The following is a 27288-nucleotide window of genomic DNA, read 5'->3' on the forward strand; positions in this document are numbered from 1 at the left end:
TAATGCTATATAGACCAATTTAAATTGATAATAAAATGTTCACTTTTCAAGTATGTTACAGTTACAGACATGTATATATGAAAACAAAATAAACTTTTTTTTTCACTTATTTTAAAAAGAACAGAGAAAACAAAAATGATTAAACACAAACCCAATACTATTTCCTTAAAAGTAAATATGGAGAGAGTGAGCTTCTTATTAATGATGGAAATGTCTTAGTAAAGACCAAAAAAGTTTAATGTTTTTGTGTTGTTATTGACGAAAAAGAATCGTTACAAGTTTGATGATGTTATAATAAACATCACATAGGATCTAAAGGATCTGAACACAGCACACAGGTAACGGAGCATCTCCCTCCCTCCCTTCATCCCCGCCCCTCCCTTTGCCCTCATCAGCACCACCGTCTGCATCCTGCTGAGCTCTCAGAGCGTCCTGCTTCTCCGACGGGGACGGGACGCCATCTTGTTTGTTTTAGTGGAAGAGGAGGCGGAGGGGTACCGGGGAAAAAAATAATCCCCAATCAACGGCAGCGACGGCACGGCCGGCAAAAGCAGAAACGCGCCAGACGGCTAACCGGTGAGTAATTTATGTCTAGTATAAACAGAAGATTCGATTTGTGTGAATAATTAAAAAAAAAATAAATAAATAAAAGAGAGAGAAAACTGGGCTGGCGTCGCGGTGCTCCGGTTTTGAAAGACAGCTGCTAACGCTAGCTTATCTGCAGCATCACCTGTTGGGATGCAGTGAACGTCAACGGTGTAACGGACATCTCATTTAAAACGGTCAAAATTAGCCTGCCCGCTCATTACCTGTCTGCGGTTACAGGGTCGCTGTGTTTCACGGTGATAACAGTGTAACATCTGCATTTGGGCCAGCACTTTGATTGGAGTCATCCTGCATGTGCTGCATGTTATTTCTGTCATTAAATCATTACATCCTTCAGTATCATGACTGTCCTGTCTAACGGTGTAGCTGCAGGTCATTTCTATAGTATCCACGGTAAAGTGCGGGTATACACCTAACAGGCTATATAATTAGCCATAAATAAAAGGGGCCAATTAGGATGAATAACACTGCTGCTCCTTTGTTAAAATGTTGCATTTATTGTAAAATGATCTGTGATGACACATTGCCCAGAGCAGAGGTGTCAAACATAAAGCCAAAGGTGTCAAAGTGATTTCTGATATTTGTCCTAAAATATCTGCCTGTATTTAAACTGTTGTGAATGACTTGTTAGTCTATAATGTGTCCCAATTTTGGCCCACTGTGTAAAATGAGATTGACATCCTTTGTATTACAGTCTTAATACAAAGGATGCTACAAAAAAATGTCCATCACGCCACTCTTGTATTAATCTGTGCGCTGACTGAAGTATGTATGTGGGAATGTATGTGAATGTTTGCTGATACTTCTTATTAGCACTTTAAGTATTCTATTTATTTTATTTATTGAATTTTATTGTTTTATTTATATTTTGATATTGTTAGGGATGATGCACTGATCGGGGACCATTTTTAATTTTGTTGTACCTGTGACAATGACAATAAAGTTTCTGATTCTGATTCTAATAATTATAGAGTCCTAATGGCTCAAGTGGCTATCACTGTTGTGTTTGTTTGTTTATTATTACAAATTAGTAATTAAATAAAAGACATTAAATAAAGTTTACAGTTTTCCCTTAGCAGTGACAAAGATTTTTGCTTAGTTGAGTTGACCCAAATGAGGGTTTTTGCTAAAGTAATTCACTAAATTCATGGAAATGATTTGATAAATATTTTACATTTTAAACATGTAAAATATTGTTATTGTTTATTACTTAAAATATACAAAAACAAACAAAAAATTCATATACATAAGTAAATATATATATAACATTTAAAATATTTAGGTGAAACCAGTGTTTAAGTATTAATATTATTGTTTTTATTATTATAACACGATGTTAGAATGTTGCACAGAAGAATGCATTTCTTTAATTTGACTGTACTGTAAAGTCTTATGTTGAAAATTTACTCTGTCACTTAGCTCCTTAGTGGAATCCAAGAAGCAGCCCTCAACAAAGCCAGGACTCCTTACAAGTTTTTTTAGTCTGTTCGCTCTGAGTTCCTCCATCCTCAGCAGACCACAGCATAGAAGATTAAAGAGCTACCACAGTGTCCCAGAAGATTAACAACATCCTGAACACAACAACAAAGGACCTCAGACGATTTTAGCCTTTCTTATACAGGACAGTGTGACCAATCCACTTTGCTATTAAGATGAACATGCAAGTATTTGTAGGCTGACACAGTCTTAATCTCCAGGCCTTGAATGTTTACTGGTGTAAACTGTGTCAGCTTGCAGAGGAAGTCAGTCACCCTTGTCTTGCTGGAGTTTATTCAAAAACAGTTCTTTGCACACCATTCAGTGAAGTTGGTTATAACCTCCCTGTATTCCAGGTTGTCCCCTTCTGATACATACCCAACAACAAAAACTGTCCATGTTGTATCTGAAGTTCAGTTTGTAAAGGATTAAAAGGAACAGGGAAAGTACTCTACATTGTGGAGCCCCAGTGTTGTATACCACTACATTAGACATGCTGTCACAAAGTGGAAAGCACTGTGGTTTTTTGTGAGATGGTCTCTGATCTATGCAGTCAGGTGGCAGCAGGCTATCGGAATCAGGCTTTTCCCCCTGAACTAATATTAGCAAAACTTAACTAACAGAAGAAAAACTGGCTGGCTGATGGAGGTAAATGAGAGCCATAAAATGAGCAACCCAGTCTCTGCCTTCTCTGGATTTTATGCATGCAGTTTAGATGATATGCATCTGCAGACTGTATGTGCACTCTGTGTGACACTGGGACTGCTCCAGTCACAGGCGGTGGTTTCAAAAAGTCTCAGTTAATCAGTTTGCACCTTGCTATATGCTTAACAAGAGAACCCAATCAGTTTTTTTCTTTTCAACATCCCTACATAGTTTGCCCATTCATAGTGGTGATTTCAGTCACGTGCACTATACTGTTTCTCTCTTTGTGTTTTTTTTTTTTCTCTCTCTAGGCCTGACGCATCCCCCACTTCCCCTTTCCCTTGTGGTGAGAAGGCATCGAGACGATGTTTTACGCCCACTTTGTCCTCAGCAAACGTGGGCCGCTGGCTAAAATCTGGCTGGCGGCCCACTGGGACAAGAAGCTGACCAAGGCACATGTTTTTGAGTGCAATCTGGAGAGCAGCGTGGAGAGCATCATCTCACCCAAGGTTGTTTCTCAGGCTACCACAGATTACTCTAACAGACTTTGATTACTGTAAACTAGGGATTTTCCATTTTTTAACACAGTTTCCACTCAAATCTGTCGGTCTGAAGCAGCTACTGTGAATTAGAGTTCAGGCAGCAGATATTGCTGAAGTTGCCGCACTATGATTATGCTATTTCCTTAGTGACAAGTTTCCATATTACTCTAAAAATCCTGAATAATAAACTTTGCTGCAGTGCCATGCAATTAATTTCTATATATAGTATTCAATATTACTATTTGGCACTGGGGCACCTATCAATTAACCTTACAGTAGCTGCTCTGCCATGGAAACCCATGTCATGAAGCTCCTGGCACACAGTTTTTGTGCTGATGTTAAAGTCAGAGGAGGCTTGGAGCTTCACAGTTTTAGAGAAAGAGTGTAAAAGGCAGACTCCATGGCTAGGTTCTTTACTTTATATACCTGTGGTAATGGGGCTGAAACCAACTGAATTCAAAGATGAAGACATTAAATAAATCCATATAGTGTACAGCGTTGTGAAAAAGTATTTGTCTTCTTCTTGATTTCTTCATTTTTTGCATATTTCTCACACTTATCCAAAGCTAACTGCTCCCATGTGATAACCATGTGATTAACCCATTACTGCATGTAAACACTCTTTATTAGTTCCACAAATTGGTTATTGGTCTCGTTAATTGCTAATAGTTGGTATTAGCCCTGAAAAAGCCACATTGGTCAATCCCTGCTGTAAAATGTGGCTATTTCTTATTAAGTTGCAGTGTCTACCTTCATGCAGTCATCCTATAATTACATTGTAGGCCCTTATTGTTTTTTTTATTTTTTTATATTAGTCTGGCTTAAGTTTCTCTCAGGATTTCTTTATAGTGCAGAGTTGTTCATTTCATTTATATAGCAGAGCTCATCGATTGTAAGACAGACTGCTTTTTTTGTCTCTCACATGTGGAAGAAGTGACACAGTTTATGTAAAAGACAGAAGTTACTGTATTACTAAATGTATGTCTTTGTTTTTTTACAGGTAAAGATGGCTTTACGGACTTCAGGGCATCTGCTGCTGGGGGTGGTGCGAATCTACCACAGGAAGGCCAAATACCTGCTGGCAGACTGTAATGAGGCCTTTATCAAGATCAAGATGGCATTTAGACCAGGTTGGGAACAGCAAATAAGTCAAAAAATATTAAATACATACTCATACAGCAGCAGGGTCCTGAAAGAGCCAGCTGAGGCATTTCAGGGATCGGATCAGGAAGCCTCTGGACTTTTTCAGATGTGGCCAACTGGAAGGGGATCCTGGGGTAGACTTAGAACTCACTGAAGAGATTATACAATACAATATATGCAGCAGTACAGAGTTTTTACTTTTACTTGAAGATAAGTACATAGAGAGATAAGTAATCATTTATTTTTTCTACCTTTATGTATGTAATGCTTTTAGTTCTAAGATATTTAAATTGCTCGCTGTTGTTTTGTTACCTCACGTGTATAACATTTCAGTTTTTTAGCATCTTATTCACCCTGACTCTGTTTTATCTCTGTTACTTTAGATGCACATGCTAACTACGCATGTGTCATATACACTAAAGCTGCTTTTCTACGACGTGTTGTTTCAGGTGTGGTGGATCTTCCAGAGGAGAACAGAGAAGCAGCATACAACGCTATCACTCTGCCCGAGGAGTTTCACGATTTTGACCAGCCACTGCCAGACTTAGAGTGAGTCCTAGTCTTCCTGAGAGAGCACAATGCAGAATAAGGCTACAAAGAACAAAGTTGTTGTACAAAATAAACAGTGCAGATCACACCCATTAAATAAAAACGGTGTTGCCTAAGGTAGTGCAAACTTGTTGTCTGTATTGTACACGGCCACCCCCTCAGAGTCCAAAAATATATTAACAACAGCATTTAAATGACAGTGTGTTGTGTTTTGCACAGTGACATTGATGTGGCTCAGCAGTTCAACTTGAACCAGAGCAGGGTGGAGGAGATCACCATGAGAGAGGAGGTGGGCAACCTCAACCTGCTGCAGGACAATGATTTCGGTACTTTGTTTTTTGGGGCTTTTTTTATCTTTATGTAGGATTTGATTAATTAAACACCAACATCCAAACACCCATGTAACACCACATTTCAGTCCTTTAGTGACATTTTGTTTCAAGGCTGCTTCCTTGTCTTCCTCACTGTTTTGTCATGCAGCTGACTTTGGGATGGATGACCGGGAAATGATGCGAGAGGAGAGCGCGTTTGAGGTGGACATTATGGGAGCATCTGCTTCGAACTTGCTGCTGGAGGCTGAGGGTGGTGCTAATCAGATGGCTGACAAGTCCAACCATTTGGAATATGATGACCAGTACAAGGATGACTTTGGAGACAACCCCATGGAGAGCAATGAGGGAGGCATGCTGGGTAAGAGCTAACACTAAATTTAAAAACAGATTATTTTTTTATTTACTCAATGACATCTGTAGATGACGCTGTTTTTGTCTGGCTAGTGGATGAAAAAGTGTCATGTCCTTGTATTTCTGTGTAGTGGACAAGCTGCTGAGTAACGAGGATGGAGGCGGCATCTTTGACGACCCTCCTGCCATCACAGAGAGTGTGATGATGCCTCAGGAACACGGAGATGATGATGATGACTTTGATGCTCTCTCAGGTCAGTTTCACAAACTCCTCAGGGCCAAAATATAATATTTTTTAGTCTTTAGCTGGAGTGTGGTGTGTTACGGAGAGTAAAAATTACAATGTAGTTGTGTCATTATCATGAAATGCAGATCTAATATGATGTGTATGTGTGTGGTGTTAGCGGGAGCCCCAGATAGTCCGGACTCAGGCCCAACAGAGCCCCTACCAGCTATGACTGACCAGGCAGAGCAAACTACTCTGGTCCACAACGAGGAAGAAACCTTTGCCCTGGAGCCCATCGACATCACAGGTAATCCAGCTAATTTGTGGGGGGTTTTCTAATTACTCAGCAGCTCTCTTGCTCTCTGTAACAGAAAAAATAACTAATGAAGGTGGAACGTAAGAAAGATGACAGCCGTGCTAATGAGCATGATGCAGACTGGTTAAACCGGCGTTTAACCAGTTGACCGGAACAAAGCATAACCACATTCCAGTTATTCACACTCAGCAGACTAATCTGACATGACGTGTGTGATGTTAGGCATGGTGCAAAGTGCCTCACATGTCGGCAACATTAAAAATGTGATTTGATTTCAAATGGTTCATGTTGTTTTGGACAGTATCTTAAATTTTGCTTCTGACAAATAGCCTCCATATTATAATAGTGAAGAAAAGTAAAGCTAACACTCAAACGAATGAAAACCAAACTGAAACACACTTATCCATTTTGGAAACTAACTGAAAACCGATTTTAAAACAAAAACTCAAATGGTCAACATAATAAAACTCCTGTTTCTACATTGAAATGGTAAATGGACTGGTTCTTATATAGCAATTTTCTCTATCAGAGCACAACTTGCCTCATTCACATTCACACACATTCATAACTCCAGTAGATGCATCTGTGAGCAGTTAGTATCTTGCACAGGGATATTTGGCATGCAGACTGGAGCTGCTAGGGACTGAACCACCAACCTTCTAACTAGGAGATGACTTGCTCTACCTGAGGTGAATATCATTAAGAACTAAAATTAGCCCTTGTCTTCCTGATCTACAGTGAAGGAGACCAAGGCAAAGCGTAAGAGGAAGCTGATTGTAGACAGCGTGAAGGAGTTGGATAGTAAAACTATTCGTGCACAGCTTTCTGATTACTCCGACATTGTCACAACCCTGGATCTGGCTCCGCCCACAAAGAAACTGATGATGTGGAAGGAGACAGGAGGAGTCGAGAAGCTTTTCTCCCTTCCAGCTCAACCTCTATGGAACGCCAGACTGCTCAAGGTAACGGATGTCATTCAGGGACATTTGTGCACAGTGTTGTAGTGGTCACAGCCACACACCTTACAAACACTGATTCTATGTTTACCCTCACTAGATGTTTACAAGATGCCTGACACCATTAGTCCCAGACGAACTGAGGAAGAGGAGGAAAGGTGGAGAAGCCGACAGTCTGGATGAGTTTCTCAAAGATCTAGAGAACCCCGAAGTGCCAAGAGAGGAAACAACAGGCCACCAACAGAGAGACATCATGGGTAAGAAACAGACTCCATATAAAAGATAGAATAGCTTCTAAAGTCTGAAAATGAAGTAAACATAAAGTGCCTTAAACTGGAATTAATTTAGTAAATTATGGTATGGTCTCTATTTGCAGTTTTATTTAAATATTATTTCTCACAGACATACATTGCAAAATGTTTTAAGAAAACAAATGTAAAATAAGACAGGTGGTAAAGACATTTAACTTGAAATGCAAGCCTTTAATAACAAAATTTATACAAATGCATAAACAAAGCATTTAGAACAAAGATAAGAGCTCTATTGAAATAAGCTAAACTGAAACATGTTTCACAGTAAGATCTGCCCCATCATTCATTACATCTTATATTTGGACTTTGCTACATTCATCTTTTACATACAGTCTATGAAAATATTTTTGTGATTATTAAAGATGATTACACTTGTGAAAGCTTCAGCAAAGTTGAAATTGTAAGTCTTTATATTTTTCCATTTCTTTATGTGCCTTGGTCTTAAATTTACATTGTCTATAAGTTGCTGTCCATGGTTTTCCCACCAGTGTTCATTTGTGGTAGCACAAAATGTTTTTAAACTTTGGCTAATAAAAAAAAAGGTTTAAGAACTAATAAACATTATTTATATTCTCTGTTTGTCTTCCAGACCAGACCATCATGGAAGAGGCCAGCGTGCTGCAGACTTCAGCTGTAGAGGGGAGCAGGACAACCCTGGATGAGTCGGTCATGCCACCTCCATCCTCCCAACGAGGCCTGAAACGCAAGGCCCAGGACACAGAGCCAGCCCTCCCTGTGAGTACACGTTTTTCAGAGTTTGTCACATTGTTCTTTCTCTGTCTCTCTGATGTGTCCTCTGACCCCTCTTCACTCCAGATGGGGGCCTTGGACCAACAGCAGCAGCAGCAGCAACAGCAACAACAGGGGTCCAGACCATCTAATGCACCCCAACAGCTCGAGGCATCCACTGTGGAGGTACCCCCAGAGGAAACAACCACCACCAACATCAGCCAGCTGATAGAACTGGACCTGCTCACCGACAAGGACAAGAAGAAGAATGATGATGACTCTGATGAAGAGGTGAGATAAAGATTCCCAAACCTTGCTTCTTTACTTTTCCCACACTTTTTTCATTTATTCAGAGTAAATAAGCAAACTCATTTTTATGTAGTTTATTTATCTATAAGTTGGTATAAGGATTTATGTGTATTTATGTCAGGAGGAGGAGGCGCAGGGAGGAGACCAGGACCAGGAGGAGAGGAGGTGGAACAAAAGAACCCAGCAGATGCTTCATGGTCTCCAGGTATGTATTTGATCTCATCTTACCAGATACAAAAACAGCAGAGTGATAAGTTGTTGGTACAACTTATAGAAATATCTGAACTCAGATCCAAACACTGGGACACCCTGGATGTTTCTGTGTGCTTTAATAAGGGAGACTGACATCTGTTTGTGTGAAGAAACAACAAACTTTTGTGCTTTTATTTTACCTTTTTTTTCAAAGACGATTCATGTGCAGTAGAAAACCACATGAATCCTCTTTGAAGTGGAAGTGTTTCTAGTCTAATGGTGTCAAGTTAAAATTAAGATGTAAAACATGACATAGTCCAACTAAACTCACAAGGAGTTAACATGAAGCATCTTAAAGTGCATAACATAAAATTAAATTAATTACATTTCACAGATTCAATTTGATTATTATGTCAAAAGACCACTAATACAAGTTTTTACGACTTCATTTTGTTTAAATCAGCCACAGCTGTGATTTTACAGAATTCAGGATTGTGGCCATAGACACAATCAGGATGCCATCCTGTTGGATTTGTGATATCTGCATTGTGAAACTTAAACGTCAGGTGTTTTTTTCCCATATCTGGATGAGGATGGGATGCTGGTTAATTGGTTTGGTTATAAATACAGACACACTAATACAATAATAAAGTTTTACATACAGAACTGAAGTACAAATTTGCTGGAAGGTCTGTGCCAGACTGCAAGCCATCATCTATTAAAAACCTCGCAATAGCCTCATACACACACACACACACACACACACACTGGGGGTTTGCAAACCTTTTTTTTCCTTCTAAAAATGTGGAACAGATAATCAATGCTTAAGCCAATACTTACAATAAAAAGGGTCAAATTTTTAATTCATATTTAATGCTCACTGTTGCTGTTTTACAAGGCTGCTAAAGTGCTGATTAGGTTTACTTTTTGGAAACTTTGCTGACAATACATGTATATTTATACTAAAGTATATTTGGAGTATATTTGAAAATTTGAGTAATATGCCCCCTAGTGGTAAGTAGTGAGCATGAGTATGTGAGGTCAGGCCTGTGAGTCTGACCTCAGGCAGAGCTCAGTTGAGATTTTGGGTTATTATCTTATATTATAAAACTTTTAGATAATAACCCGACAGTTTTGCTTGTGGATGGCATTTTTTTATGCCAGAGGCAAGCTCCATACTCAATATATTTGCAGATTTCCACAGCATCAGGTAATATTAAGACTACTGACTGGCATCGTATAAGTAGATGTACATTGCATGAGCTTAAAATCTATTTCCAAATCAAAGCATCCAAAATGACAGGCTTCCTCTTGCTCGCACTCTTTGTCACTGCACCACAGAGGGTGATGGCTAAAACGGGTGCCCAGTCGGTCAGCCTGCTGGATCTATGCAGGAACAACAACAGGAAGCAGGCAGCCGCCAAGTTCTACAGCTTTCTGGTCTTGAAGAAGCAGCAGGCAGTGGAGCTCGTCCAGGAGGAGCCTTACAGTGACATCATCGCTACGCCGGGGCCTCGCTTCCACATCGTCTAAAAAAACCCCCATTCATTTTAATCTTAAAAAAAAAAAAAAAACTGCTCCGAGGTCAGTACTTTTAGTCAGCAGCACTATCTGTTAGTTTAGCACAAGTTTTATTTAAGTATGCTGAGATTGTTTTGTTTGTGAAATGGTTTCATTTTTGCATCATTTAAATGTGAAGCAGTGGTGGTTCAGTGGAAGTGGGTCTGACTAACGTAGTTGGAACTCAAACAATGAACATATTTATTATTTACTCACTTTATATCCCAATCAGTATAAAGGATCACCTGCATCTCATTGTTTGTGGCTGCTGGCGTCTCACCAAAGTGAAGGAGTCCAGTGTAATGATTTGTTTACAGTCAGTCAAACATGTTACTTCTATTTTTCTCACTACTGCAGGTGAAGGTTTCCTTCTGAAGTCTCTCACCATCATATTAGACAGAAGGAGCATGCACTGTTTCCAAGAGTACATTTAAACAGTTATTATAGTAGTTCTCTACAGACTCAACCAGCAGCTAATCATTATACAGCTGTAGAGTAGCACTTTAAGTATTACAGACTCTAAGTTGTTGTTGCTGTTGCTGTCAGTAAAAAAAAAATTAAAAAAATAGACACGACCCAAATCCACACAACATACTAATTTCTAAGCAGGATTTGAGGATTGTGTAAACTTAAAAATAGTGATGGCTACCAGCCTCCTGACACAAATCCTATGGAAGAACAAGGTCTAGAACACCTAGCTGCCGGGTCATGACGGAAACATTAAAAGTGAGCATAATTTATCCACCGTTAATTTATGGCTGCTCTCTTAACACAGTGTGTTCTTACCGGCATTGGGAAAGACAGTAAAAATGACAAAACAGAGATTAGACTTTATTGCTTATTGTCAAAGGTCTATTTAAACATAAATCCTATATGATCTTTTTCTCATGTTCATGCTGTCTGAGGCCCGCCTGCCTGACTAGGGGATAACAATACCCCATCAACCTTCAGGCTGAGGGGTAAAAATCACCTGTTTTTTCAGCGCACCGTGATTATGCACACTTTCCTGTGATTCAGATTTAAAATTCCGATAAAACAGGTCTGGGAACACCTTTAACAACTCCTGCTGCTTCCTCTCTAAACTTATAAGGAATTAAGTTTTCTCCATCATTGCCTGTTAGTATAAATATAAAATATTGGAACTTTTCATCACGTTGTCTTGGATCTTGTTACTATGTGCTGTGGATTTGGGACACAGTTTAATAAAACCTAGCTTCGGGACCTCAGCATATAGATGAAAACATGAGTGGTCTGCTATACTTGCATGCTATCCTGAAATATTTGAATCGAGTGCAATTTGTGTGAAATTTCTTTTTATTGCCATGTTACTTTTTTTTCCAAATCCTTAAAATAACTTGAGGTCAGATTCACTTTACTCAGTGTCCTTATTGTATATGGATACAGTGATGCACTGTCTTGTTTATTAAGACAATTAAGTTGTTGTGCTCTTTGTCACTTTTGATAGTATTAATTTATTGTTGTATTGCTGTATAGCAGCTAAAGAGAATGAATTGTTTTTTTATTTAAAAGCAGATTTCATTATTAATCTCTAGAATGGCTGGATGACAGGATCAGATGGAAACTGGATGGACTTTTGTTGCTGTAAGTCATCGTGGTACGAGAAAATACTGCAGCTTAAATTTAATCTGCACGAAATACCAACAGTGGAAACAAGTTAATGTGTCCACACTGCAGAGACAGCTGAATGCATTGTTTTTGATATCCTCTTCCATCTAAAAAAAAAAAGAAAAAGGGTATACTGTTTAATGTCTGAGTGCATCTTATATTTTAAACTATGTGCCTGTAATGAAACCTGCTTTTTTGATTTTGTATAAAAGAAATCATACAGATGTTGTCTGTGAACAGTTTCATTCCCTTGCCTGTAAGGTTTTTCAAAATAAAACAAATACCACTACAAAATGGCATTTTTAAAATATCATTTATGTAAAAAACAGTTTTTTTCCTCTGCAGTCATATCAAAACGTAAACCTATAAATCAGGTGAATGGAGAAGGCTGAAGTCTCTGTCTTCCTGCTGTTTTATGTATTAGCAGCTGTGCCATCTCCTGCCTCCACTTTTCGTTTCTTGTGTCGGCTTCTCTTCCTCTTCCCCTCCTGCTCCGTCTTCTTCAGCGGAGGTGTCGGGACTCCTTTCTTCTTTTTCTTCAGGCAGCTCAGCGGGTTAGGGTTGGACTGTTTCCTCTTCCTCTTCTTCCCACGCCGTTCTCTGTCCTTCTGGCCAATTCCCTGCTCCTCCTTCAGGGTCCGGATGCTCTGTTGCTGGGCCGGGCTGACCAGCTCTCCCAGCTGGACGGCCTGGACGTGGTCGAGGGACGCCTGGCTGGGCTTGTCCAGCACAATTGTGTTGAGGATGATGTAGAGCAGAGGAACTCCTGGAATTTTCTTCAGCCCCGTGGTGACTGTGTAGTCCTGGAGACATAATGAGACAAAAGAGATATCTGTAACTTATCTGTCATCTGCTCCACTGAGCAGTTATAATCCGAAATCAGACAAGAATGGAAACAAGTTTTCAGCAGCTGATCTCCTCGGTTCACAGATGTTTACAGGCTGTTGTCAAAAGAACAGGGCATGATACACACACACAACATGTCCCTGTAACAATTTTTTAGACTTATTGCTGCCATCAAATTCGAAATAAGCCAGTATATTTTCACAAAAGAGTAAAAGGAATCAATTTAAGCATTTTCTACATTTTCTATGTTCTACTGTGGGTAGAAAATTCAAATCGCTGCATTATGGTTTTCATTTACATTTTCCACATCGTTAGAGCTTTTGGGGAATCAGGGGTTTATCAGAGCACCCAAAAATATTTTCCCACTTTCATCTCATTATTTACCTGTGTGGCAACGAAGTAGTGGTGCGGGTTGGTCTCTTCCAACATGGACAGCAGACACTCTGATGCTGAGACCGGCTCCTTGAAATGCGGACACTTCCTGACCTGAAACCTCTGCAGGATGATCTTGGCCCCGTACAGCTGTTTTCCAAGCGTCTCGAGCTCCTTCAGCGCACAGCTGAACGTGAACACGTGGACACATTATTAAAACGTGTATGATGACGTATTGTGCCAAAAAGTGATCGGGGGTAGTGGGTGGGGAGGAGGGGGGTGCTCAGAGGTGAATGCACTCACCTGGTGGTGCACAACTGCACCTCTCCCATCAGGTATTTGGGCATCTGCTCTTTGATCTGAATCTTGTTCTTTAAGGCCGCTTGACAGAAAGTGCCATCGATGAGGATTTGGAAGGGTTCCCTGAAGCCGAAGTTGTATTTGTAGAAACTGATCGTCTTCTTGGCTTGTTTCTGCCGCTTAATCTTCATGGCGGCGGGTCAGTGACGAAAGAGCGCGTATTAAAACACAAACAGCCGTCAGTGACGCGGGTTAACCGTGAAAATACTGTTAACGTTACAACGTTAGAATTATCACACACAGCATGGACCCTGTACACAACACGCTTACCGTCCGTACTCCTCAACTGTCCGAGTGGAAACAACATGTAGGACTAAAGTTCCCTCGTTCGTTCTTTCTTTCTTTCTTTCTTTCTTTCTTTCTTTCTTTCTTTCTTTCTTTCGTGTATGTTGTGAGTGTAAAACATTTGGGTTAAATTATCAAAGACCTCCAGCCTGTCGCTATTAATTATTTTTTCTATGAGCAGCAAATATTCTTCCTATTTTCATGAAATTCATTAAACAGTAAAAGCGAATAAATAATGTTTTTGTTGTTGTGGCGTTAGAGTTTAAATTTAACCTGTTATGCTGTGCAACAGTCTCGAGTCACTATTCATATCTTTATATTTTACTTCTATGGAGCCAGACTTTCTTGTGATTTTTAAAGTGGTGTAAGCAGCTGTTTTTGGGGTTTTTTTTTTTATTTCAGTCCTTACCTGACTATTTTCAGAGGAACGTTTTCTGTGAGTTAAGCCACTTAACACTGAGCTATGAATCATTCAAGGATAAAAAGGATGAACCAGTGTTTTGTCTACATATAACAGAAAAAGATACATTTAGGCGCGTTGATATTCACAGCTCAACAAAGTTTATTACAATTTCCTTAGCTGAGTCTATGAAACATGCCCGAATGTTGTGTTTCCCAAAGAGCTATTAGGCGATGTTTTTGTTTGTTTGTTTGTTTTTGTCATGTTTCAATAAATCGCTTCTATTTTCCTACCACAAACGAAATGAGGATTGGCTAGAGACGAAGGTGTACGTATCAGTAATTCATCTTCTTCTTACTATTATTATTATTATTATTATTATTATTATTATTATTATTATCATTATTATCATTATTATTATTATTATTGTGGTGGTGGTGGCGGTGGCGGTGGTGTTTAAATTAAGACCGCCCATGCGTCCTGTTTTTCCCGGAAACGGAAGTCGTCTCTCGGTCAGAGACAGCAGCCTCGGCTCGGTCGGTGACAGCAGCAACTGTTACCGCTGACAGCTAACGTTATTTCGGGTCTGGCCGCCGCGGGTTGGCTCGCTTCGTTTCTTTATTCGTTTGGAAAATAAACACTATGGCGGCCGCGGATCACCGGTTCTCGAGTGACGGCGGGCCGGCCAGCAGAGGAGGGTTCCCGGCCGGGGAGAGCAGCAACGACCGCGACGGTTCGGGTGGCGGCAGCGGGGAGAGCGAACGGGAGCGGGATCGAGCCACCTTCGAGTGCAACATTTGCTTGGACACTGCCAGGGACGCCGTCATCAGTCTGTGCGGACACCTGTTCTGGTACGTGCTGGTTTCATTTATTTCGCAAACACGGACTTAGTGTGGTTTGTTTGGCCGCCTGTTAGGCCTCCTTTTGGGTTGTTTCTAACGGCGGAATCACGCCCCTCGACGCTCCGGTAATCAGTCGGTTGTGAACGGGATAAGAGACTATTAGATAACTCTGTGAAGGGTGTTTGTCTTCAGCATGTAGCTGAACTTTAACCCGTGATCTAAGCCGCCTTTTTAATGCCTTAAAGAGTGATCACATGTTTTTAAAGTTAATAAAGTTTCTGGAATCAGCAGATCCTAATAAACTAAATGTGGGACAAAGAAGGTATTTGTGTGGGACACTCGGAGTTGAGAGAATATCTGAAATTTGGAAATAATAGAAGAAATGCACAACAGGCTATATAGGCTACAGGTTTGGCATTGACTGAAGCAAATGAGGTTTAAAAAAGAAGCTGAAGTTTGCTGTTTTGATCTTATGCACAGTCTTTGTGTCCTTTTGTAATCAATTTTCCTTTCCACAGTAGTTTTTCAAACTGTGGTTTTCATCAGGGATGCATCTATGGACTTTTTATTCTAGGGTCAGAGATTGTGCGGGGTTTTTAATGCTAAAAAGGGATGCGGGACTGGGAATCATGTGAGGTAATGTATAACAGGCAGTTATCCCTTTCCCCTTGGACGCCTACTAGGGTTAACCATTGTCTGTCTTTTCTGAACTGAGCAGTTTCTGTCATATTTCAGGAATCCAGAAGACAGTGAATGTGAATGGGTATGCATCAGAGCTTACTAGAGGAAAAATTGGAAAAATCCATATCTATCTAAATATCAATGACTAATGAGTCATTGTAAACCTCATTCTGTGATAGTCTGTAATTTGTTAGACAGTAAGATGTTTTCGGGGGGGTTGTACACCACCACAGTGGATTTCAAATAAATCAATCTGGGATTGAAGCGCACACTCTCAGCTGATGAGCAGTTTCATAGCTGGATTATTATCAGTTCTCAGTGTTCCATGTCTGATTTAACAGACCAAGATAAGTGCGTACTGTGAAACCACACGAGTCTTTAAAAAGTCTGTGATGCAAGTTTTTGGTCAGACCACCCAGCCCTAGTCAGAGGTCACAGCTGCAATTGGCGCCTGGTTTGATCGGTGACACATTAACTTCTGTGTTCCACCTCCCTGCTGATCATTGGCAGCTTTCAGATCAGGTTCACAATATGCTGAATGCACATAATGAGCAGTGAAAACGCCTTGTAGCTGTGGCCTCGGTGAGCCAGAATCCTGAGATTAGAAAACAGCATAGCTGACAAGTTTTATCAAAGACTGAAAGTAGGTGTTGGGTAACAGCCGTAATTCTAGTTTGTCCCATCACTGTTGGCTCTGGCCTTGCACAAGGCTCAACCTTCAGGCCACTCTGTGTTGAATATTTACAAACGCTCAGTGATGTGGTGGCTTCATTCATGAGTTGTGACTCTTGGCTGAGGTTAATGTGGGATTAGGGCCGACCCGAAGGTCATCCTAATCTTTTCCAGCAGAACTGTAGCTGATGTCAAAGCGTAGTGGGCACCTGTTTGTAGTTTTAAGTGACGAAGGCTGGATGAGTGTGTTTTGGCAACAGAGACCTGTGTGGGCTTACACAGTGACATGTTTGCGATTGTGGATGTTCTCTCTGTTTCACAGGTGAGCTCAGCAGCAAACATGGAAATAAAAATCGACGTGTTCTTTAACTGCCCAAGATCTATCATATCATCTCACCCCCAGGAAATAACATGATAGGAGCAACCCGTGGTTTAACTTTTTATTTTGTCTTTTATTTGAAACAAAAATTCTGATAGGGATGCAAAATCTAAGCAGGCAAGAACTAGAGCAAACCAGCTACCACTGACTTCTCCAGTCTGCAGGTGACTGAACAGGAAACCCTGATAAACCTAAAGGCATAGAATGAAACACTGCATGTGTGGGGAGGAGGGTAAATGTGGCTTGTAGTTTTAAAAAGGCCTTTAAGAGCTCATTTAGACTACAAACCGCAGCTAAGCGTACATACTTGCATACATACATATTGTATAGACTTCAAGCACTTCATCTACGACTCCTCCATGGCCACATGCAATGTTTTTTGGACTCTGGGAGGAAGTCGGACCTACCCAAACACAGGAAGAACGTACAGACTCAACACAGGAAGGCTCCGCCCAGCCAGTGGATTCAAACCCAGAACTTTCTTGCTGTGAGGTGAAAGTGTTTTGGTAAAAATTGCATGATGTGAAATCCAAGAAGCGCACTAATCATTACACAATTTTGGTGTGGGTTTGTCTATTTTGGTCCTTCCAAAACAACCAAACTCACTCTTCGCCCGGCTTTGTCAGGCTTAATTTAGTTTGGTTGAACTTTTTTTCCTGTTGCTTCAGTTGAAGGAAGTTTTTATTTCATTACGCAACTTGTGAAAGGAAAATGTTGAATGATTCACACAGCTTAGAGGGTTTGAGTCCCGATCTTAAAAACTTCTTTTTATCACAGTGTTTGAGGTCTGAAATGCATTGTTATTAGGAAATATTGTTTTAGGCTTACTGTTAATCTGTGGAAACGACCCTACAGTTAGAGGCACAGTTGCCTTACAGCGTTGTGTTTAGGCTCCCTCGTTACGTGCTGATGTAATTTAGTTGCCGTGTTACTCGTGTCTCCCTCTGCTCTCTGAAGTCCTGATGAAACGGCGATGATGAAACCGTCAGCAAGGATAGAAGAACACCTTTAGATTAAAGTTGCATCAGCGCTGCAAACCTACGTCTAATCTTTTTTAGCCACACGAAACTCCCATCCTTTCACCTGATCAGCTGAGCATTCATTCCGACTGTGTGTGGCCGATTCTCCATCAGTAGACTCCTGCTAGTTTATACTGTGTACACTGTGCAGCTTCCAGATTTATGTGTGAGAGATGTTAATTTCCTTTTAACACTTCAAGGTTAATGAGCATGTGACATCTTTACAGTCCCAGAGTGAGCGCACACTCAAGCGTAATTTTCATCCACACAGGCTGCAGAGCAAATGAATTTGCTCCTCCAGAATGAGAGTTCATCAAGTTAGAATTAGAAATGTATCAAAAAAAATAAATATACTCATTAATATTATCCAGTAAGCCTCTGAAAAGAATCCTGCGTTTAAGTTGGCATATTTGAAACCTTAAACAGTTTGACATAAAGGTATGATTAGAAAATAGTTACATTTAGGTTTTCCGTAATCTGACTTGAGACATCCCAAACCCCCTTTTGGGAACCACCGACTTTTAATCACTACATAAATCTACACTCATTGGTTACTTTTAGGAGCTGGACCCCCTTTTTGCCTTCAGATCTATCTTAATATTGATATGATAGCATCACACAGTTCCTGCACACATTATGATGCGAGTCTCCTGTTCCATCACATCTCAAAGGTGCTCTGAGATCTGATGACTGTGGAGTCCATTTGAGTGCAGTGAGCTAATTGTCATGTTCAAGAAATCAGTTTAAGATGATTCGAGCTTTGTAACATGGTGTGTTAAACTGCTGAAAGCAGCCACCAGAAAATGGTACACTGTAGTCATAAAGGGATGGACATGGTCAGTAACTATACTCAGGTAGACCGGGGTGTTTAAATGATGCTCAGTTGGTACCAAGCGTACCAATAAAATATCCTCCACTCCATCAAACCACCAGGAGCTTTAACTGTTGATGCAAATAGCAGGATGGATCCATGCTTTCATGCTACACCTAACTCTGACTATCATCCAAATATTGAAACAAACACTTGTCTGACTTAAGATTAGACCTGTGTGTATTTAGAGATTCTCTTCTGCATCAGGCATTATTTTCACTTCCTCGATCATGTCATGCAACGAGTGGTTCTTACGATAATTTTTTTTTTTTTTTTTAGTCGCCTGTATCTCGAGACGTTTGCGGACAGTCTTATTCTCTGTGATGAAAACCAGTGCATCATCCATCTCTGGGGGCTGAAATGAGGCTGTTTTTAAATCGGTGACCTTTGTGGTTTGTGCAGATTCCCAGCAGTAAGCGTGACTTTGATATGTTTTCCAGGAATGGGCTAATGTGCTGTAAAGCAGTGGTGGCGCCACTGGATCTTTTGAAAATAGTTAAATATTGTAGATATTGATGTTTTACTGTTTTTGTTAAATTATGATTCAAGTGTAGCACTAAATAATTCTTGTGGTGCTTAGAGAGTGATTATCTTTTATCAACACCAGTGCAATTATTGATTCTGCTTATAGGTCACATTGTTCAGTGTAAACAGTGTAGAAATGAAGCATAAAAACAAAAGCTTGCGTGCAAATCAGGTGTGCGGTATAATATGGCAGGATTGATAAAAGGTGTTGGTTAGGTTGGAGCCTGATCAGCCTGACAGATATGGAAGCAGTTCTCTATTTGATGTTTCTGGTGTGTTTGATTGTTCAGGCTCACTAATGTGATGCGACTCATGTGGATAACATAACTGTCCTATGCTTTGTTTATTGACGTTTATAGTTAACTTAAAAGTGGTTAATGAGCATAGATCAGACTCGAACACGTTCTTAACAAGAGAGCAGAAATTTCTAGCTTTATCTGGTGAGGTGTGGAGACGGTTTCGCAAGAGTCTTTACAAAAACAACGCTGCTATGAAAAATCAGTGCCTCAGGATCACTTGGTTTACTTGCTGTTCAGCCTGACGCAGTTTTCTATTGACATAAGATTGGAACGTCTTCCAGATTAAGTTAATTTTACATGGAATGAGCCGTACGGATTATTGGATTATTATTAATCTCTGGCTCTTTTCCACAGTGCGTCTTTTGTCCTGTCCCCCTCCCTCAGCCCCAACTGGTCACAGCGGATGGCTTCCCCTCCCCTCTCTCAGCCTGGTTCTAACGGAGGTTTCTTCCTGTTAAAAGGAAGTTTTTCCTTCCTGCTGTCACAAAATGGGGTTTTTTGTTTTGTTTTTTGCTGCATTCTTGTTTTAATCTTATGAAATGAGACTCAAGTGAGGTCACTTGAGTCTGTGGTACAGTAAGGAGGCATATAGTCTGCAGGGTGGCTTCATTGCCACTTATTGGATATTAAGCAGTTAGTTTCAGGTCGTCTAAACGTGTGTCCACATGCTTAGTCGGAGCTGATAGGTTTGTTTTACTAACTGTGGCTTTGCACTTTGTTCAGCTGTTGGTATCCTCAGCAGCAATCTGATAGGCGGTATTAAAGCAATGTACACACTGAGACGTGCTGTGAAAGTGTGAGCATGTGTGTAAAGATTTGCAGATTAACACAGGGTTTTGCGTTATGGATTGGCTCTGCTGGTTGTTAGTTTGTTCACATTAAGGTGTTGACTTGGGCTCACCTGATGCGGTGAATATTATGTAATTGTTATGGTGTCAAAAACAAGCCCTGCCTGTTCCTCTGCATGACTGGGGTTAGAGTAGAAAAGAATTATTTAAGTACTACTGCACTAGTTACTTAACGTTATCAGTTTATCTTACAAAGAATCTCTGGCGTGTAGAAAGGATTTACAAACAGAAAACAGTTGAGGCACTTAGAGGAAACTTTAACCACAGAAATTTGTTTTCACCTTTCCAGCACACTTAAGGTACCGTTAAATCTGCTGACTGTGTTTTCTTTATAAATATTGCCAGTGTAAAAATGTTCTGCTCACTTCAAGGAGAAATTTTAAGTGGACTAGTTATGCTCAGGTTTCGTTCTATACTTTTTATTCTTGAAATCTTTAAACCAACTAAACAAAGTTTCTTCTGATTGGCTACCCCTGACAAACAGAAGGTTAAAACAGTAGGTGAATGGGGTTGGAGGAATGTGAGTGCTGTTCCAGCAGGGCAAGCAAGGAAAGCACTGCTTGCCCAGTGAAGTGAAACTGATCTCCCTCTTTGCATCTCAAACAGCATCTCTCATTGCCTGTTTGTACCATTACTGCCATCTTGTGGCCACAGTTGCCTATTGTCTCTGGAAGCAGGTTTAACTTTGCTTTAAGTTCCAGTGGAATCTGAAGCACCTCTCCATTTCACGGGCTTGTCCATGTCATTGTAACAATAGTTTAAGTTTGTCAAGCTGAGACCCCAGCAGCTTTTCTTACTGTTTGCTCCTGTCCTTTGTGGATAAACCTGTGTGGTCTGTAACAGTAATGGGAGACTGTCATGCTAGACAATCTGCTGTTCATTTTCTCAGCTTGCGTTTCAGTGAAAGTCACAGCACACCACTGACCTCGTTATTTTTAACCTTTGCCCATGTTAAATATGAACAGCCACCAGTGTGACAGTTTCTGGGTGACAGTAAATAAGAAAATGAACAACAGGTTTAATATTTGTCTGCTGTGTGCTCACATGAATTAGGCCAGAAACAAACCCAAAGAACACAGTTATGGACTTTGTGATGATTAAGCTGTGTGTAGTTTTGATAACTGTAGTTTGGTGCAGTGAAAAGTAGAAAATCAGATTTTTAGTAATTTGTTTTTGTTTTTAAATCTTTAATGGTACAATATGTTGATCAGGTCATAAACAGCTGTTTGATATTTTAAACAACTTTTTAATTTATCAGCTGAATGAGTTTCAAGCTAGAACTCATGCTATTAACTTAAATATATTGACTGTGTTTTAATGTGAGTGCACCAGGGCTCTTACCTTTGCTGAGGTCTGCAGTGGGTAGTTTGATCTATTTAAAGTTTTTTTTGGTATCCAGTGAGACAGTGGTGCAGATCATATATAAAAGATAGATTCATGGGCCAAAAGTAACTATATTTGCACATCCGCCTCTGTCAGCAGCCACCAAATAGTTTTTTGTACCAGGCTGTAAATATGTTTTTTCTTATTCAAGGTTGGTCATTTTGTGTGGATGACACAAAGTGATAAAAACTATTTCTGTTGGTTGTCGTGGCCTTGATGTAGCTATAAGCTGTTATATGAAGAAATATTCAGCACTTGAGTACTGTTTGTCTTGAAAATACCGCAGTGTTGGGGCGTCTCCCCAAACCTGCAGCCTGGCCTCCCACAATGCAGCAGCAGGTTGGCCTGGCCCGCAGTCTTGACAACAGATGAAGCTAATTAATGCAAACAGTAGGGAGCATTTTAATCAGCCACATTTGAGGAGCAGGTTTGTCTGTTATTTAAAATTTCTGCTCTCCTCTGGAACTCATCCATTATATATTCGGGTAAAGATAAATGTCTCCAGGAGTGTGGGAGTTACTGTTGATGTTTTAACTGAAAGATGCTGTTGTGAGAATGTAAATTAATCTTTTTGTTTCTCGCTCTTTACAGCTGGCCCTGTCTTCATCAGGTGAGTGTTTCATACTTCCTGTAGTGTGTTTTTACAGGGCTTTTAGAGACTTGAGCAAGCAGTTCAAGGTAATTCAATTTCAATATTGAAAATTGTGATATTTGTTTTTAAAGTGGACCTGATTCACAGCTCAAAATTATGATTATTTATATTATACTGGAACTTGAGGAGGCTCCTCAGCTTTCTTAAGCAAGCTGATTCCCATTTAAGTAAACTTTTTTCTGATTGGCTGCCCCCCACAAGGTTCGGACAGAAGGTGGGTGGGGCTTTTTGTGCTGAAGCAGTCTATAAGGGCTCCTAGCATTTGGCTCAGGATTATTCATTTAATGGGTCAAACTAACAGCACAGCAAGGAAGACCTCAGTGAAGGTCTGAGCATGTCCACACAGTCCTGAGAGGGGGCCTGTAATCAGCACAATCAGTTCAGGGTGATGATGTAAGCTCAGTGTGGAAGCTGCACCTGTCAGTTGATTTAATGCAGCTTAAAGATGCTAATGTACTTAATGCCTCCTCTTACTGCCACTTCCTGCGCTGCTCACCACTGTAAACATGTTGTGCTTCACATCTCTCGCTGTAAATAAAGTTTTAGAAAATGCAGTGGGTAGCATCGCTGAGGTTCCAGTCTTGAATCGGTAAATACAGATGGGTTTGTGTGACGTGTATTGCAATCATTCTGACATCCTTCTCCTCGCTCTGCTCCTCCTCATCAGTGGTTGGAGACACGGCCCAGCCGACAGCAGTGTCCCGTGTGCAAGGCGGGCATCAGCAGAGAGAAAGTAATCCCGCTGTACGGCAGAGGGAGCTCCAGCCAGGAGGACCCCAGGTACGCAGTCTTCGCTGTGTGTGTGTCTTTTTTGGTTGTTAGCTTCTTTCTGACTGTTTCGGCTGTTTCAGGTTGAAAACTCCACCCCGGCCTCAGGGACAGAGAACAGAGCCCGAGAGCAGAGGCGGGGTGAGTTGGTTTATATTTTCAGACTGGTTTTTAAATAAAAAGCTAAGTTTAGCTTATATTAAAGCTTCTTTGCCGGGTTTCTCTCTTCGCTCAGATGTTCCGCGGTTTCGGGGACACCGGCTTCCACATGTCTTTCGGCATTGGCGCGTTCCCCTTCGGCTTCTTCACAACAGTCTTCAATGCCAACGACCCCTTCCACAGAGCAGGTAAACAAAGGAAATAAAGTCTTCTGCCATTACAACTGAACCCCAGAAAATATCTGCCTATTGTTAATAGATAATGATTATGCTTTTGTATTCATTCAAACTGAGTGTATAACAAGGCTCTCTGTGTGCCTGTGTGTTTAGTAAAAGTACAGCTCAAAAGAATTTCAGCAAATCCAAAAGTTATGTTTGGATTTTCTTCCTTGGATTTACAAATGCATGCGTATAACAGTGGGAAGACATGGAAGCATTAGCAAATCCGTAGTCAGGACTGAATAAATTGACTCATCAGTGTGAATAATTACAAGACTGCGAGTCTGAAGCCCTCAGGTTATCAGTGTGCTAAATGATTGGTTTTAAGCAGCATTAATCCCCTAAGCCACGATTAAAACCCTTTAAAGTTTCTTCCTTGTTATTTCTCCATGTTTCACTTATGGACCTGTTTAATTGGTCTTTAATTTTCCATCTTAGATTTAGTATAGTTTCATTTTAAAGCACATGTTTTCTCCATCACTCATCTCCAGACACTTGTAATAGATTGTATTTTAAATTTAAATCGAACAGAATTATAGTGAAAACTGTTTCCCATCAGTCTCTTTGCCGGGGGTCAGCACAGTCTCTCTTGTGCTGACGTATGGAAGCTCGTTTCTACCACAGGAGCAAAAAAAAAATACAAATGAACACTTATTTTTTTTCAGAAGTTGGAGTTGGAAAGCTGTACATTTATTTATTTTTAGTGGCGAAACCAATTTTCCACAGAGGAGTTTGTACCATGAGTGCGACTCTTCTTGTTTATTCAGCGTGCAGAGATTTGCTGTGTGAGCATGCAGTAACACTGCCCTCTAGAGGTCAAAATGTTCCAGTACACATTGTGTTTTATCAATGGGAAAACTGCATCAGTCTACCACCCCCACCCCCCAAAGGAAAAAAAAAAAAAACTCAGATGCTTCAGGCTGTTAAAATAGATCTAGAAAGGAGAAGAAAATAACTTAAGTGGATTCTTCCACTGAAGACTAAAGACGTGTGGGGTCAGAGTCAGTTTGGCACAGGAAACAGAGCAGGAGCAACCTGAAAATGGCTTCAGAACTGGATGCAGTCCAGTGGTGCACAAGGAAACTTCCCCGAGGAACAAACTATACACACTCACAGCTATACGAACCTTCACAATCCTTCTTCTCTACCTGTAGATCAGTACGTCGGTGACCACCAGGGCAATGGCGACGGGAATGGCAACAACGGCAATAACAACTGGCAAGACTCTCTATTCCTGTTCGTCGCCATCTTCTTCTTCTTCTGGCTGCTGAGCGTGTGACGCAGACCTGGTGGCGGACACACGAGTGATTATTGATGTCTGGGAGGGAGGGGCGCATTAAACAAACAAAAAAAACAAAACGGCAAACACAACTCGCACACTTAACCCGAGCCACAGACACACACTCGCGTTACATTTTCTAACCGGAGGGGGTAGAGGGAGGTTTGTGTTTGAGACCATGAATACAGCAGTTTGATTTTTCTCTTCCTCACTATATCAGATCACTTCAGGACACTCGGCCCCACCCCTCTCCTCCACCTGCTCTTTATTTATGCAAGAAATTCACTGGAAAGTAGTGCAGCACCTGTCCCCCAACGCGAGTTAGCCCTCCCAGTGTGCACACAGCTGTAGATGGATGCACAGAGAGCATTAAGAGGCAGTATTACATGATCAGGGTGAGCTACGTCGCGAGATCTTGTTCGTCTTTTGGTGTCCAGTGTTGCAGAAGAAGAAAGCTGGGTGGAGCAGTCTTTAGGAAAGTGGGTTTTCCTGAAACACAGAGAGAAAGGGTTTGAGAGGGGTTAGAATACAGGGAGGGTAGGTCTTTCTTTAAAAAGGCCGAAGAGTAGCAGATCGTTCACGCAGGATGGATGGTGGAGGGTGAATAATTGCGTTCCTGTTTACAGCTTCCTCCTGAAACGTTCTCGTAGAATTGGCGACAGACAGAAGCGGCCCTGTGGGATGCTTTTGTTTTTTGTTGGGTTTTTTTTCTTCTTCTTCTAAACATTTGTCTTAACAAAAACTGCCTTCGCACTGTGAAGCTGTCTGTAGTCGGAGCTGCCCTAAACCTCAGGGCGCGTGCCGTTGTCGGACCACTTGTTCCTTGTAGTTCCCTGCGTCTTTGGGGAAAAATGGGCCGGTTAGGTTGTTTTTCATGCCCACGTCAGCTACTTTAAAGGGTATGAGGTGCACAGTTAACAAAAGGGGGCAGAATAAATCAACATGCAGGATTGAAGAGCAGCAGTTTGGTGAACCGTTCTCCTCCCCTCACACGTGATTTTAAAAAAACAAATCTAAAATACTTCCATTGATTTTTCCTGACTGTATGTGTCTGAGTGTGTGTGTGTGTGTGTGTGTGTACATTCTGTATTTGTACATATGGATATTGTAAATGCTGTTATGTATTTCTGACTGGAGGACCAGTCGTGGAGAGCAAAAGAGGACATGTGGGTCTTGAGATGCTTCTTGCTTTTCAGAGCTCATTTGATTAAAAAAGTTAATAATCCTCCTCCTGAGAAAGCAGACTGCTGTTGCCCCGCTAATGTGATGATTTGACGAGGCTTGTAGTTCTTTTGACTGTACAGCAGAGTAACTGACACAAACTCATTTTAATGTTTAAAAATGTGAAGTGCAAAGTGTTGAAAGACCGCTGATTTCATTTTTTTTCTTGAATATTCTACTCAAACATGGGCCTAAATAAACGAATCAGTCGTATAGCGCTTTATGCTTCATGTTTTTCCCACATCAGAATCTCCCACAGGTTTGCAGAAATCAACTGTACTCAAGTGTGAGCTACTAGGAGTCTGATAAGCACTTCTTCCCCTCTTCTTCCCCACCTCACACTGAAAGGAATTCTTTAACTTTATAGCACGCAGTGAGCTCTGCCTGAGAATCCAGAATGGCTCGAGCCGAGCTCTGCTGATCTGCATCCAGGTCTTTAGCACTTTCAGGTTCACATCGGGGTCAGAGATAAAAGCGTGTCCTCTGTAGCTGCCCCGGGCTCATCCTCTTTCAACACTTGATGTTGTGAGGCTTATGTGACACTAAATTAAGTGATGGAAGTCTTTGGAGAAACATGGAGACGTAGTGCAAAACCAAAAATGAACTAAGATTAAAACATGGTCTCGTTCTGTGTCGTCATTTTTGTATCTTATTGATTTGGGCAATTAAACAACTGACTTAATTTACAGAAAATGTTCAATTTATTCATTGAAAGCTTCTCAGATGTGATCATTTGCTACATTAAAAGCTGACCTGTTGTAATTTTCCTTATTTTCTGTCATATATATAATGTCAGAGGTGTAACTGCTATAGGTGTTGTGCCAAAAAGTGAACATCTGCCAAAAACTGATTGTGGCTTCTACCTTGTAACAGGAATGCTGTTTGTGGTGTAATGTCATTCATGATAGATTTATTTGACATATGTGTCATATATTATATGCCAACAAGTTATTTAAATCAGATAAATACAGAAAATCACTTTTTGGCACAACACCGGCTCTACGTGGACGGATAGCTGTACAGCGACAGCAGCACCAATCCCTGGTTGTGTTAACCAGGGGGTGGTGCTGGGTTTTATGGGGGCTCAGCTCCCAATCATGTCATGCATTCAGTGCCTTGTGATTAATATTAATGGAATACACTGTTTTCACATTTGCAAAGCTCGATTCAAACTGGATAAACGTGTTACATTCAAGATCATCCTAATTAATTGGACGACCTACTGTAGTTTCTAAGAAAAATTAGAGTGAATAATCAGATTTTAATCTAATCCACTCGTTTTAGGGTGGAGCTTTTAGTTGGATGAGATAAGAAACATGCACAACATTATTTTAGTCTCT

At 40.7% G+C, this 27288-nt stretch overlaps 3 protein-coding genes across 4 annotated transcripts; 2 read left to right on the top strand and 1 right to left on the bottom strand.

Annotated features, from left to right (window-relative positions):
• Positions 1-415: 415 nt before the first annotated feature.
• Positions 416-10915, top strand: rad21b (RAD21 cohesin complex component b). The gene is made up of 14 exons (XM_003447160.5): positions 416-576; positions 3039-3236; positions 4270-4399; positions 4862-4961; positions 5181-5287; positions 5442-5651; positions 5776-5898; positions 6049-6177; positions 6925-7148; positions 7243-7399; positions 8043-8188; positions 8270-8473; positions 8613-8696; positions 10025-10915. Exons 2-14 carry the CDS (start codon positions 3093-3095, stop codon positions 10214-10216), a joined length of 1950 nt encoding a protein of 649 aa, XP_003447208.1. The 5' UTR covers positions 416-576; positions 3039-3092; the 3' UTR covers positions 10217-10915.
• Positions 10916-12165: 1250 nt separating this feature from the next.
• Positions 12166-13791, bottom strand: utp23 (UTP23 small subunit processome component). Of its 2 annotated transcripts, XM_005452709.3 has the most exons (4): positions 13718-13791; positions 13391-13572; positions 13100-13274; positions 12166-12672 (listed from the first exon to the last, which is right to left on the bottom strand). In XM_005452709.3, exons 2-4 carry the CDS (start codon positions 13432-13434, stop codon positions 12283-12285), a joined length of 609 nt encoding a protein of 202 aa, XP_005452766.1. In that variant the 5' UTR covers positions 13435-13572; positions 13718-13791; the 3' UTR covers positions 12166-12282. The 2 variants fall into 2 exon arrangements, with proteins under 2 accessions (XP_005452766.1, XP_003447268.1); XM_003447220.5 differs by having other exon boundaries at positions 13391-13745.
• An 808-nt stretch (positions 13792-14599) lies between these two features.
• On the top strand, positions 14600-26710 carry rnf5 (ring finger protein 5). The gene is made up of 6 exons (XM_019350760.2): positions 14600-14983; positions 22243-22261; positions 22971-23083; positions 23155-23212; positions 23307-23418; positions 24603-26710. The coding sequence occupies exons 1-6, from the start codon at positions 14775-14777 to the stop codon at positions 24725-24727; spliced, it is 636 nt and encodes a 211-aa protein (XP_019206305.1). The 5' UTR covers positions 14600-14774; the 3' UTR covers positions 24728-26710.
• The last annotated feature ends 578 nt before the right edge of the window (positions 26711-27288 follow it).

This window comes from Oreochromis niloticus, linkage group LG22 (assembly GCF_001858045.2).
Source record: "Oreochromis niloticus isolate F11D_XX linkage group LG22, O_niloticus_UMD_NMBU, whole genome shotgun sequence".
Taxonomy (NCBI): Eukaryota; Metazoa; Chordata; class Actinopteri; order Cichliformes; family Cichlidae; genus Oreochromis; species Oreochromis niloticus.

Bases quoted from the DNA above. Each gene is read 5' to 3' on its own strand.
- utp23 (XM_003447220.5), bottom strand. From the start codon at position 13,578: ATGAAGATTAAGCGGCAGAAACAAGCCAAGAAGACGATCAGTTTCTAC. The intron at 13,275-13,390 runs GTGAGTGCATTC...GTTCACGTTCAG, and splicing joins GTGCAGTTGTGCACCACCAG to CTGTGCGCTGAAGGAGCTCG. The intron at 12,673-13,099 runs GTAAATAATGAG...TTATGTCTCCAG, and splicing joins ACTACTTCGTTGCCACACAG to GACTACACAGTCACCACGGG.
- rad21b (XM_003447160.5), top strand. From the start codon at position 3,093: ATGTTTTACGCCCACTTTGTCCTCAGCAAACGTGGGCCGCTGGCTAAA. The intron at 4,962-5,180 runs GTGAGTCCTAGT...TGTTTTGCACAG, and splicing joins CAGCCACTGCCAGACTTAGA to TGACATTGATGTGGCTCAGC. The intron at 5,652-5,775 runs GTAAGAGCTAAC...ATTTCTGTGTAG, and splicing joins CAATGAGGGAGGCATGCTGG to TGGACAAGCTGCTGAGTAAC.
- rnf5 (XM_019350760.2), top strand. From the start codon at position 14,775: ATGGCGGCCGCGGATCACCGGTTCTCGAGTGACGGCGGGCCGGCCAGC. The intron at 23,213-23,306 runs GTGAGTTGGTTT...CTCTTCGCTCAG, and splicing joins AGCCCGAGAGCAGAGGCGGG to ATGTTCCGCGGTTTCGGGGA. The intron at 23,419-24,602 runs GTAAACAAAGGA...CTCTACCTGTAG, and splicing joins CGACCCCTTCCACAGAGCAG to ATCAGTACGTCGGTGACCAC.